General features: G+C 44.3%; 1 protein-coding gene across 3 annotated transcripts in view; it reads left to right on the plus strand.

Moving 5' to 3' along the window:
• The window catches only part of HNRNPAB (heterogeneous nuclear ribonucleoprotein A/B), a 44,142-nt gene that overhangs the window by 23,005 nt on the left and 8,340 nt on the right, over window positions 1–12,797 (plus strand). For 2 of the 3 annotated variants that reach the window (XM_018569170.1, XM_018569169.1), the window contains 2 exons: window positions 10,338–10,431; window positions 12,472–12,627. In XM_018569170.1, coding sequence (XP_018424672.1) covers window positions 10,338–10,431; window positions 12,472–12,627 — 250 coding nt within the window. The remainder of the gene's footprint in view (window positions 1–10,337; window positions 10,432–12,471; window positions 12,628–12,797) is intronic. The other variant, XM_018569171.1, reaches the window with a different exon arrangement.

The raw sequence follows: 12,797 nt of genomic DNA on the forward strand, positions 1-12,797 counted from the left end.
CTCTCAGGGCCCCCCTGAACATCTAGCCCTGTTAGAAGATGTTCCAGTCTCTAACAACCCTGCTTCTGAAGCCAGCATCAAACTTATGCTTCTGCCACTTAGATCTGAACTCTAACATGACTTCAAAACTTCCTTCACTTCCCTGCAATCAAGTTAATGAGATAGAGGAACGTACAGATCACATTGAAGCCAAAATGAGTGACTATGCATCAGCATATAATATGGTTGATTCCTATTCTGATCAACAACATATGCTTCAAAAGCTCCAGGATAAGATAGCAGACCTTGAAGACAGGTCCAGAAGGAATAATATTAAATTCAGGGGGATCCCGGAGTCTGTCAGCCCTGCTGAATTACATGTGTTCTTGCAACAAATGTTGAAGTCCCTGCTACCGATTTTTCCCTGCATCAGAGCTGCTCATTGACAGAGCTCACAGGCTGCATAAACTGCGGCATCTCCCTGCCGCCATACCCAGGGATGTCATTGCTAGGCTGCACTACTACCATGTAAAAGACTCCTAGCTCTGACTAAACACTCAGCCTGCCTGATCCCTATTCTCACATCTCATTCTACTCTGATATATTGGCAGCCACCACATCAAAAAGGAGGGATTTTGCTCCGATTACCACATCTCTCAGAGAACAAGATCTTATACAAATGGGGCTTCCCTACCAAATTACTGGTTACAGATCAAAATAAAATCATCCCTATCCTAACACCTCAGGATGGCATAGATATGCTCCGCTCCTGGGGCCTCACAATCTCCATACCTGCTCCTACAGTGAAACGCAAGACCCACAACATGTGCTGGTGGACTGGTCTGTGCACTGAGCATTTCCTGCATTAGACTCGCGTGTCCTTTCAAGCCCACTTGGTGGCGCCTCTACCACATCTCAGGTTCTCTAGGCTGAAGTTTGTGTGCCTTTTTTTTTTTTTTTTTTTCTTTCTTTCCACACACCCCCTGGTTAATTGTGTGCTATGCACACTTTTCAAGCTATGTTATTGCAATGTTTATTGCCAAGTTCTTGTTGGTATGTTATTGTTTTCCTTACAACACACCTATGTATTACCTCCGCTTGCCATTTTATACCTCACCTTTAATGAAACGTGGTTTCTTTCACAACATTTCAGCGTCCCTCCCATGCTAATTTTCTACACCTTTTTTATAAATAATTATGGCGGTTAAGATTAGCTCTCTGAATGTGAAAGGACTTAATAATCCGTTTAAATGAGCCATGCTATGGAAGGAAGCTGCATCTCTGAATTGTGACATATGTGTCCAGGAAACACACACCTCCAAAGGAGAACCCCCCTCAGAGTTGCAAAACCAAAAATTTTACTCACTACTTTGCAAACTCAGATACTAAACGCAAAGGTGTGATGATGGCGATTAAACGCACTATCACTTTTCTACAACATGATTTATTGATCTACCCAAACAGTAGATTTTATCATACTTGTGGCCTCCTTGAATAATCGATTGGTGACACAGGTTAACCCTTATGCCCCATGGGCATGACCGTCAAAATAAATTTTTTGTGACCCTATTGAATAAAATTAATAGGATCCGTAAGGGACTATGTGGAGATTATAACGCAATTGTGGATGATGATCTGGACACTTAAATGTGAAACGATAGACTTGATAGACTCTCAAAACACTTTCTTCCGTAATCATGACCTGCATGGAGATGTATGCACGGCACTGAAAGACTACACCATACTTTTCTCACACTCAAAGCTCATACTCCAGACTGGATATGTTTGTGGTTGACAAATACACGCTAGAACATGCATCTGATGCAGAAATACACATCATTACTTGGCCTGATCATGCCCCTACTTCACTAAGTCTTTTCTTAGACCCACTTCATAGTGCACGTACCCTCTGGAGACTGAATACTAATCTGCTCTCTAATGCTGATCATAGACTGTATATCCAGTCTGAATTATCAGCATACTTTGAACTCAACTCTGGCACTGTGGATAAGTATGCAACACTATAGAATGCCCATAAGGCCTTTGTTAGGGGTTTATTGATCACAATAGGGGCCTGTGAGAAGAGAAACCGACAACGGGAATTGCTTTCCCTTCTGGACCAGATCCCAATATTGGAATCTACTAATAAACAAAACCCAGACGCTACCACTACACAAACTCTTAGATTTCTACGCCACCAATTAAGTCTTTTGCTAACCTCCCAATATGATTTCATGTTAAAAAACAAAACTCATTCTACTCCCAAGGCAATAAGGCAGGTGCGTTCATTGCTAGGCAATTTAAGCAACGTACTGAAACCAACAAAATGAAATACTTGACAGACGCCTCTGGCAAACGCCTCACTAACCCACTAGATATTGCAAACTGTTTTGGCAACGTCTCTTCTCTATATAACCTAAAAAATTATCCCGACAACCATGAACCAAGCGAGGATACCATTCTCAAGTATTCCTAAATTCTCTAAATCTGCCCAAGATATCAACTGCTATGCTTGATTCCCTCACCCACCCGCGTTTTCCATCCCAGAAATTGATAGTTATATCTGGCTTTCCGCTACATAAAGCCACATGTCCCAATGGCTGTAGCTCTGAGTTCTATAAATCCTTTTCCTTGACCTTGACACCACACTTATGCAAATTCATGAATAAAGCAGCCTCTTCGTGTGGCTTCCCGTAGGAATCTCTAGACTCCCTGATAGCGACCATTCCGAAACCAAATAAACCAGTCAATTATAGACCCATTTCCCTGCTAAATACCGATGTTAAAATTTATGCTAAATTGATAGCCAACCGATTGGTCCAAATCCACCCTCAACTGGTTCATCCCGACCAGGTTGGATTTGTCTATGGGAGACAAGTGCCTGATGGTACCAGATGCTTCATTGACCACCTCCAATGGGCTGAACATGTCAAAACGCCTTCTCCAATACTTTCCCTAGATGCGGAAAAGGATTTTGATAGAGTGCACTGGGATTATCTGAGAGCCGTACTGCACCGCTTTGGGCTTACGGAATTTATTGGCTTTGCTATCCATGCCCTCTATACTACCCCCAGTGCACGGGTCTGGACTTCTGGCCTTATCTCGTTTAACATTACTAATGGAACTAGGCAAGGCTATCCTTTATCCCCTCTCATCTTTGCCCTAATTATGGAACCCCTAGCTATGGCGATTCGTACCTGCCCACACTTCAGTGGGATCCAAATAGGCTCACACGAACATAAAATAGGCCTATACACTGACTGTCATTATTTCCATCACGCATCCTCTTACACCTTGCTTGCTCTCCATCACCTCAGTTAGCACTATTGGGGATTGGTATAGAGCTTTGGCCCCCCAACCAACGTACCTTTTGTTTCTCACACACTGATTAGCCTCCAGATTAGCTCTGGCGCGACATTGGAAGCAAGCCCACTTTAAAATGCTTCATGCAAAAGCCCATTTCAAATGGGATAAATGTAATGCCAACTGAGCCTGTGAGAAAAAGAAATAAAAATAAAACAAGCACACTCACCGCCCCCCGGATGAAAGACCGTAGATGTACTATACGTACCACATGATATCCACCTAGGTCCTACTGCCTGTCCTTTTATAGCTACCCTCACCAATTTTTGTCCCCTAGCTAAGCCTTTTCCTAAAATGTAGGCTGAAAATATTTATTTGACCTACACTTGCTGGTACAAGTCTGTCTGAACAGTGTACCATATGCTGACTAGTTTTACTTTAAAGTCTAATTTTACATTCAGGTAATATGGCAAATTACATAGACTTTTTCCATAATCTTGTCCTTCCCTCCCCCTACATGTCTAGCTCCCTATCCTTATCCCCTACAAGATAAAGTATCTAAGCGCAGTTCATACCTCAGGCAGTGTTGAGGGATAGGCATGGTACTCTATGCCTTCCCTTTTCACTTCCTTATTTAATTTGTCCCGTTCCCTACTTATACCGAGGTTTAGGCCTGTTTTTTTCCACTGACTAGCGTATTGAGATGACTGTACATGCAGGCTAATAAGTCCTCTCAAACTACCGATCTTACTGTTCTGTTGACATGTGCATTCAACCTACTGTTTTGGACTCTGTATGCACCTGCTCTTTATACTTAATAAAAATATATTGTTAAAGGCGAACTATGGGGTCAGTGTTTTTCCCCATAGTTCTCCTTAGGGTAACGGGAGGACACAAACTAGCGTCCTCCCGTTACCCTAAGTTCAGTATACCGCGAGCTACAGCTCGGGATCCGCCCAGCTGCGTGAGTGACAACCTGCGTGAGAACCCGGTATGTGTTCACTCACCTCCCGATCTACTGAGCCGACCTGTGACAGTCTCATTGTCACAGGTCGGCTAGAACTATGAGGTGAGTGGAAATCACTCATCTCATAGTTCTCCTTCTGTACCAGTTCCTTTTAAGGTAGGGACTTGGAAACAAGTGGATGCTTCCTTGGTTGAGCTTAGTGAGGCAGATTCCCCAGGGGAAGGGACCACACAGGACAGGATTCCCAAACCTTCCAGGTACAAGCTGTCACTGGATGATGTGGGCCATCTCCTCAAAGCCATTTAGGAGACGTTTAAAGGTCGTTTTTTTTTTTCCCCCGGTCCATGATTGGCTCTCTGAAGCCATTACTAAGAAATGGGCCTACCTGAAAGGAAGCCTTCCCTTTTCTGAAGGGTCTGAGCATAGGATTCCGCTTTACCTTGGAACTGCCTGAACTGGATGCAGCCTTTTCTTAGGTTTCCAGATCCACTGATCTGTCCTTTTTTGAGGAGGTGAGTGTCCTTAAAGTGACATTAAACCCTCAGATTTTTTTTTTTAACATAAACCAATACTGTAATGTGTGCCTTACTGTAATCCATGGTAGTTTCCCTTCTCTTTGCTGCTCTTTTTTAAATTCAAACTTTATTGCTTGTTTTTTCATAAACAACCTATTCATTGAAAAAACATAAGCAATAAAGTTTGAATTTAAAAGGAAGAGCAGCAAAGAGAAGGGCAACTACCATGGATTACAGTAAGGCACACATTACAGTATTGGTTTATGTTAAAAAATCTGAGGGTTTGTCACTTTAAGAACCCTATATGGATCTTATGGATCTTCTGTTGAAGAGAGCCTGGTTGTTTTCCCAGGCAATTCTGAAACCAGCTCTCGAGTATTGTCCATTGATTTTGAAGACTGCAACAAGGTCCCCTCTTAATCGTCTCTTTTCTAAGAATAGGTTTAATTTTTGGAGGCGGTCTTCATAGCTCAGGCCTTCTGTCACTTTAATTTTGTGGCCCTTTTTAACTCAAGCTAGAGGATGTGTTTCCTGAGAGTTGTCGACCAAAATTTGCCCCACATTCTCAGTGATTTATAAAGTGGAAGTATTCTCTTATCCCTTGCTAACAATCTCTCTTTAATGCAGGATTGTATCCTGTTTGCTTTGCTAGCTGTTGCTTGGCATTGCATGCCAGTGCCAAATCTGTGATCTATGAACACCCCCAGGTCCCTTTCCAGGTCTTCCCTAATGCATACCCCCCAATATAGTTTGCGCACTTGTTTGCACCCATGAGCATAACGTAAAATTTCCCATAACGTCTTCCAGGACAGCATCACGAGATGGAATCTCCTCCCCCACACACAGGAAACACATCACTTAATTTGCTTAAAAGACCCTCCTCTCCTCCCTCAGTCTTTTGTGTTTCCTCAGTCAAGCTGGGGAGCGCGTCACAGAACGCTGAGAGGGGCTTCCATGTGGTGATGCTGCCCGGGAAGTCTCCTTTTGTTAATGGCTGCCTATGTGTGGCAGATGGTGTAGGTTTACCTACCTTGTGTGAGCCCCAGGGATTCTCCTAGCGCTGTCAGGAGATGAGGCTGGCTTCCTTTCCCCCTTCAGTTCCCAGTGCGGGCCGGGACCGGGAGGACTAAACCCCCTTGGCTAGGTCAGGGGAATCGGTGGACCGCCGTTCAGAGGGGTCTGTCCGGTTCTCAGGGCCTCGGGAGAGTGTTCCACGGCCAGACCGGGTGGCCGCGTATGTCACTTCCGGCGCGGGTGGCGTCATTTCCGGGCTTGTGCGTTCCAAGCCTCGTTTTGGGCGCAGGAGGAAGGGGAGGGCTCGGGCAGTGCTTAATGCAGCGTGGATCTCAGTAGAAGCCCATGCTTCAATTTTATCCCGGTCTTGTTGAAGTGCACATATCTCCTGTTTTTATAAAAAAAAATTTTAAGCATGTATAATTTTTATTGATAAGGTAAAACATACATGAACAAATACTGGCAGTGGGTAGATGCCAACATCCATTGTGTTTTAGAATGTTACTGCCCTACACCATTTTCTATTGTTGGCAAAATGGAATACGAATTATCTATCCCAAGGTCTATATCGTTGATGAATAGGATGAACCGGATTGGTCCCAGGACCAATTAGAGTGACCCCTGCCCAATTGGACGTGCCCAATTAGAGTGACCCATTTATTACTACGCTCTGGGTCCGTTCTTGCAGCCAGTTTTCCACCCATGTATGGAATGAATCAAACGTTTGTGGGGTACTGTATCAAAAGCTTTAGCAAAGTCCAGATGCACCGCATCTACTGGTGTTCCTATTGTCTAAATTTAGTACTGACCTCAAAAAAGTTAATAGATTGGTCTGACACGAATGGTCCTTCATGAAACCAGTTTTATTCGCAAATTCCTGCATGTAGTCCGTTGTCATGCCTTTGAATATTTTGCACAATATTGATGCTAAGCTGACTGGCCTATAGTTACCAGGTGAACTCAGTTTCCCCTTTTTGTATATTGGTACCACACATGCTCTCTGCCATCAGCCTTTACTGTACCAGTCATTAGTGTCCATAAAGATTATGTACTGTGGTCTGCCTATGACATGGCCAAGTTTCCTTGAGTATACTTGGATGTAACCCATCAGGTCCCGTCTATATGTTTACATTTAATCTTTCTAGCCTCTGTACCACTCTGCTCTCTTGCACCCACTGAGATGTTCACTTTTATTATTGCTCCTGCAGCTGATGCCCTGGTCCATCTCATCCCATGTCCATCTCATCTGTAAAAACCGAAGAAAATTAGCACGTTCGCTTTCTCAGTCACTGGTAGCTAATCTCCCCTGTTATTGGGCTTACATGTCCTTACCCTTTTGCGGTTTATATAGTTAAATAATTTCTTGCTTTCTGCTGTTTGCTTTCTGCTGCAATCTGCTCTCCGTATTCTATTTTTGCAGTCCTGATTGCTCTTTTAAAACATTTTTGTTTCAATCCTTGTAGGTTTTTGAATGCAGATGCTGACCCCTCTGACTTTTTTTTTTTTTTTTACCGTGCCAGCTAACCACCCTGGTCTAACTTCCCATTTTTGAATTTATTGGTAAATGGTATGCACTTTAAGATTTCCTTGAAACTATCCCATTATTCTTCAGTGTTCGTATTTGGGAAGATTGCATCCCTGTTTGTCTCCTGTGTTTCTCAGTTTATTAAAGTTAGCCTTCCTAAAATTGAGTGTTCGAGTCATGCTGACATGTCTGTTTCCTGAAATTTATAGTGAACGTTATCATTCTATGGTTACTGCCCTCCAGGTTCAACCTGATTTCCACATTTGCAATCGGATCTGAGTTGTTGATTCTTAAATCCACCAGAGCATTTTTTTTTTCTAGTGGGCGTTTTCACTAATTGTCCCAGAAAATTATCTGAGGGTGTTCAAGAATTGACGGGACCTTCTATCCGCACAGGATCAAGATTCACCCTGCTGACTGACGGCTAGCTCTGCCTCTAGAGCCAGCTGTGCCCACCCCCTCCCCTGTTTATTTCTCTAGTCAGTGCTGCTGTGGGGGGTGGAGGAGTACCTGTGGATGTGGTGACTAACAGTCACTGCTCTCTGCAGGGAGATGATCGTGTGTGTGCTCGCTGACTTCCCGATCAATAGAGCCGACCTGTGACCGCTTGATGGGGATAAATGTTTTACTCGCCCTAGAATTCTCCTTTTTTAATTTCGGTTGGTAATGCAACAAAATGGGAAATGCAAAGCTGTGATTTTTTTTTTTTTTGTGCTGGAAACTGTATTAGACAATCACTATGTAATGTTCGGAGTAGAATGACTGACTAGTATACTTCTAGGGTTTTAAAACCTTTATGCAGTGTTTCCCTCTTTTTCTGCTAGGTAAAGTAAAGTAGCTATCTAGTTAAAGCGCATCTCAACCCAAAAATAAACATGCTGTGTAGAGCAGCTTACCAGTCTATAGATCTGGTGGCAGCAGTATTTTTAGGGTGTGGGTTTTTTTTTTTATGCACTTTCAACTTTTATCTGGCTATAATAACCCTCCCCAGTCTTCCGGGACCACAACCTGCGAGATTGGGTCTTTCCTCTACAGAAAACGCATGCAGGACTATGAAAAATTTAAATGGATTTTCAGCTTGGCTTCTGCAATCTAGGGCCTGTCTGATTTCTGTTATTCCTTTGTTCCTCAGATGCCAAAATCACCACTAACAATGTTGAACACCACTCTTGGTAGTCAGTTCTAGGGAAAATTTATCCTAGGAAATGCTCCATGGGATTTCTTCCAGCCTGGTCTAGATCAACATTTGGCCTGAAGTATGTCTCAAAGGGCAGATCTCGGCTAGCAATTCATTGTCTAAGTCCGCTTGCTTTTTTATTGTATTTTTTTTTTTCTAAAGTTTATTTTGTTCAGGGTTTTTCTGACTCCACTGGTACAGCCACCTGTGACTGTGGAGATTTGGCCTGATTCTGTCAGCTATAGTACAGTCTTTTCTTGAAGACCTGAACCAGGACATTGTGTTTCCTTTCCTCCTTCCCTGCTCATCCCAGGGAGATTCTTTCCATGGTGTGGATGTGGTACAAGCTCTTTTGTGTTAATCTCCTGGCCAATGTTTTTCAGACAAGGTCATTTTTGAGGGTCCCTGTATGGGGGTGCCTGCCTCATGTTGCACTTCTAGGTAGCTTGGTCAGCTAATCCCAGTCTATAGACTTGGAACAGGGTTCTACCTTTTTCCTATAAGCACACTCCACTAGATGGCCGTTGCCCAAGTGAGACCTTACAATTTTCCATAGTGATACTGATACAGACCCAGATGATGGCAGAGGGGCGGAGATGCAAGACTTCTACCGTCGGTCTCCATAGTGTATAAGGAGCTGGGATAGTATCAAGTGCGGGAGCAGGACACCTGAAGCCCTCAGGAGGGTCGGGGTCACAACACTATATCAGAGGCCTGCAGTGAAGTATATCAGGGGATGAAGAGGGGGAGAGGGTGGTAACGGGACCTTGACGCAGGGCTTCATATGCTGGAGAGTGGAGGAACTCAATCCAGTAGAGCCAGGTCTTTTTAAACTTGTCTGGGGTGTTATGGAGGGAGTTGGTAAGGTCTTCCATTAGGTATATGTCATGTATCCTATCGAGCCATTGGGTTATGGTTGGTGGTTCGGGTGTTCTTCCATATGGCTGCGACACACGCGCGGGCTGCGTTGACTAGGTGGCGTACGACGGATCGTTTGTAGGCCTTGGTCGGTATGTCATTATGGTGTAGGAGGAAGAAGGCCGGGTCCCGAGGTACTGGGAGATCCAGTGCCTGTTCTGCCGCATCTTCTCAGGATGGAGCAGAGGGGTTTCCAGTCATTCTAATGGCTGCGAACTGGCCATGGAGGTCCTCGTACAGACATAGTTTGTCTGTTAGCTCATACCCCCTGGCATCTTCCACTCTGGCTAGATCTTCCTCGAAGTCCCTTCCTTCAACCTGCTTTAACTGCCTGAGACTGGTTTGTCCGATAGGGGTGATCCCACACTATGCTCAAGGCTGCTTCCAATAAAATTGATCACCCTACTTGGGAAGCTTATGTTGCTTGTTGTGAGTCCCTGAAGGTTCCTACTTTTTGTTAAATTGATTTTATTTTTTATGGCTAGAGTCTTGTCGTTGAGTGTAGGGTATATCAAGGATTGGCTTTGAGTATTAAGTGTTACATTTTGTCCTTTACTATTTTTAACGGTGATCCTAGGTTTGGACATTGTTAGGGAGGGTTACTCATATTGTGCCTCCTGTCTCCGTTGCCTCAGTGTGACCTGAATCTAGTGCTGTTGGTTTTGCATGACTCTCCTTGTGAGAACATGAGGGATCTTCCTGACCCTCAAAAGGTGGCTTTTTTTTTTTTTTGGTGTCGATCACTTCAGTCTGATTTTTGCCCTTACTAGATCTTCCAGTGGAGTGTAATAGTTACCGTAGGCTGCTTTCCCGTTTTGTGCTACAAACCTGGGGGGCGGGAGTTGGTGGCAGTGGTATTGGAGGAGAGAGAATGAATAGGGGTTGCAGTTTACAAAACACTGTTAGGAACTTACGGATTTTTTTTTTTTTTTTCTCTAGTGTGAAATAAAGATAGCTCAACCCAAAGAAGTTTATCAGCAGCAGTATGGTGGTCGAGGAGGCTTTGGTGGAAGAGGTACGCGAGGTGGAAAAGGTAATTTAAAATCGGCTTATAAGCCTTTAGCACAATACTGACAAAGCATTCTTTAACCCCTTAAACGCCCACTTGCATTCGCGTGTCCCGTCCAGCCGTTGTAATTGAAGTCCTTCTTGCTGCTTGTGCGTGCCGCCCCGCACAAGCGGGAAACAAAAATGTAAGCAGCCGGCGATGTCTTAGCAGCCGGCGTAACCCAAAGCTCAGTATATACTGAGAGCGCCACAGCCGGGACGAATCCCGACAATACTGTCGATCTACCCAGCTAGATGATTGAAAGTGGGCTCTGCCCACCCCATCCGTTCCTCCAGTCGGCGCTGCAGGAATGCCTGGGGGCAGCTGTGACTAACAGTAACGGCTCTCTGCAGGGAGATGATTGGAAAGTGAGCAAGCGACGGTATGGATTTGCTCACTTCCTGATCTATAAAGCGGATGTGTGACCGTTTCATTGACAGGTCAGCTCTAACAGAGCGAGAGCTTGGAGAGCGAGCGAGAGCTTGGCAGAGAGCGAGCGAGAGCTTGGCAGAGAGCGAGCGAGAGCTTGGCAGAGAGCGAGAGCTCGTCAGAGCCCGAGCGCTCTAGCGGAGAGGCAGAGCTTTCACACACAATCAAATGGCAACAAATAGAAATGCGTATGGAGAACTCTCCTGCACTCCATACCTTCAATGACAGAAGTTTGGTGCTTGAACTGACCACATGGATGGCGCCGTGAAAGATTCAGTCCGTAATAGATTTCACCAGCACTTGAAAATATGTGCAAGAAGTATAAACACTTCTATTGAACTGTCACAAGCGTCATTAAGCTAAAGTTTTGGGGCCATGCAGGGTCCCTTCAGGGAAACCGTGACAACCACAATCATGCAAATTCAACATTAATATGGTGAGCACACACAGAACCATCCCATGACGTCACATGCTGCCTTTTGGCTCTGATTCAAGCTCTGACCTGTTCCAAGACCTCAAGAGATTAAAAACTAATGTGTGGACTTGGAACTACATGATCTTACACTCTCTGAATACTACTGTCCTAAAAGGTTTTCCAAGGGGTTCTGTATACAGAATCAACCTACGATCTGACTGCACAAACACGACTTTGGGAGAAGTGGTGCAAGATATCCACAAATTCCTTGAGTTACATGCTTTTGGTAATAGAGGTCAAGGTACAGCTTTGCCAAGTAAACCAGGCTATCACAATGCATGAGAACCACATCAAAGGCAAGGTGACCTGAAGAAACTACATACAACACTACATGCAACACTGAGCTTTCTAAAATGGACACAGAGGTCGCCTCACTTGCCGATCAGATTTACACGTGTGTATGTTAGCCCCACTGCAAGGGTTAATTTTGTAATTTACCTTCTTTAAAGAAGAACTATGGGGTTAAGTCTTTTCCCCATAGTTCTCCTTGGGGTAACGGGAGGACCCAAACTAGGTCCTCCCGTCACCCTAGGCTCAGTATACCGCGAGCTGTAGCTCTCTGTATACTGAGACGCCGCAGCTGAAGCGGATCCCGACAATTGTCGTGACTGACAGCTGGCTCTGCCTAGCTAAAGGCCCGCCCCCTCCCCCGTCCGTTCCGCCAGTCAGCACTGACGGATCGGAGCGGGGAATCCAACCCCTCCCCTGTCATGGCAGAGAGCCGTGACAGGATCGAGAGGTGAGCGAACGCCGGTATGTGTTCGCTCACCTCCCGATTTACTGAGCCGACCTGTGACAGTCTCATTGTCACAGGTCGGCTGGAACTATGAGTTGAGTGAAGAGCACTCACTTCATAGTTATCCCTTTTACGCTGTATATTTTAGTTTGTTCAGTTGTTTTGATGTAAACAGTATTTGTGTGATATGGAAACTTGCAACAAAGTTATGTTTTAGGTTAAGTTTCTGTCATGTAAAAATCTATAGTGGATTTGAAGAAGCTGTATGTTTCTCTGCAACTATAGTCTGCCTTGCCAAACTTTCATTACTAAAAAATTATAATGAAAGCTATTAGAGCTTAACATGAAAATGTTTGTTGCCTAGCTGTAATTGTCATTCTTACAGGTCAAGGACAGAACTGGAATCAAGGCTACAACAACTATTGGAGTCAGGGTTATGGAAATCAAGGTTATGGATATGGCCAGCAAGGTTATGGAGGCTATGGCAGCTACGACTATTCTGGATATGGGTATTATGGTTATGGGCCAGGATATGACTACAGTAAGTACATTAGCTTTTTGTCATTCATAAATACTACCCAAATACATAAAACTATATTTTAAACACTTAGACAAATTGTAGGCCAGCTCAGAATAAACCCTCACTCAAGCAGGTCTTTGTGTTCTAGTATGGCAGTCTTTTCTACAGCTCTGCTGTGTTTTTTGAAGTAT

Source organism: Nanorana parkeri, unplaced genomic scaffold, assembly GCF_000935625.1.
Source record: "Nanorana parkeri isolate BGI_ZX_2015 unplaced genomic scaffold, ASM93562v1 scaffold1295, whole genome shotgun sequence".
NCBI lineage: Eukaryota > Metazoa > Chordata > Amphibia > Anura > Dicroglossidae > Nanorana > Nanorana parkeri.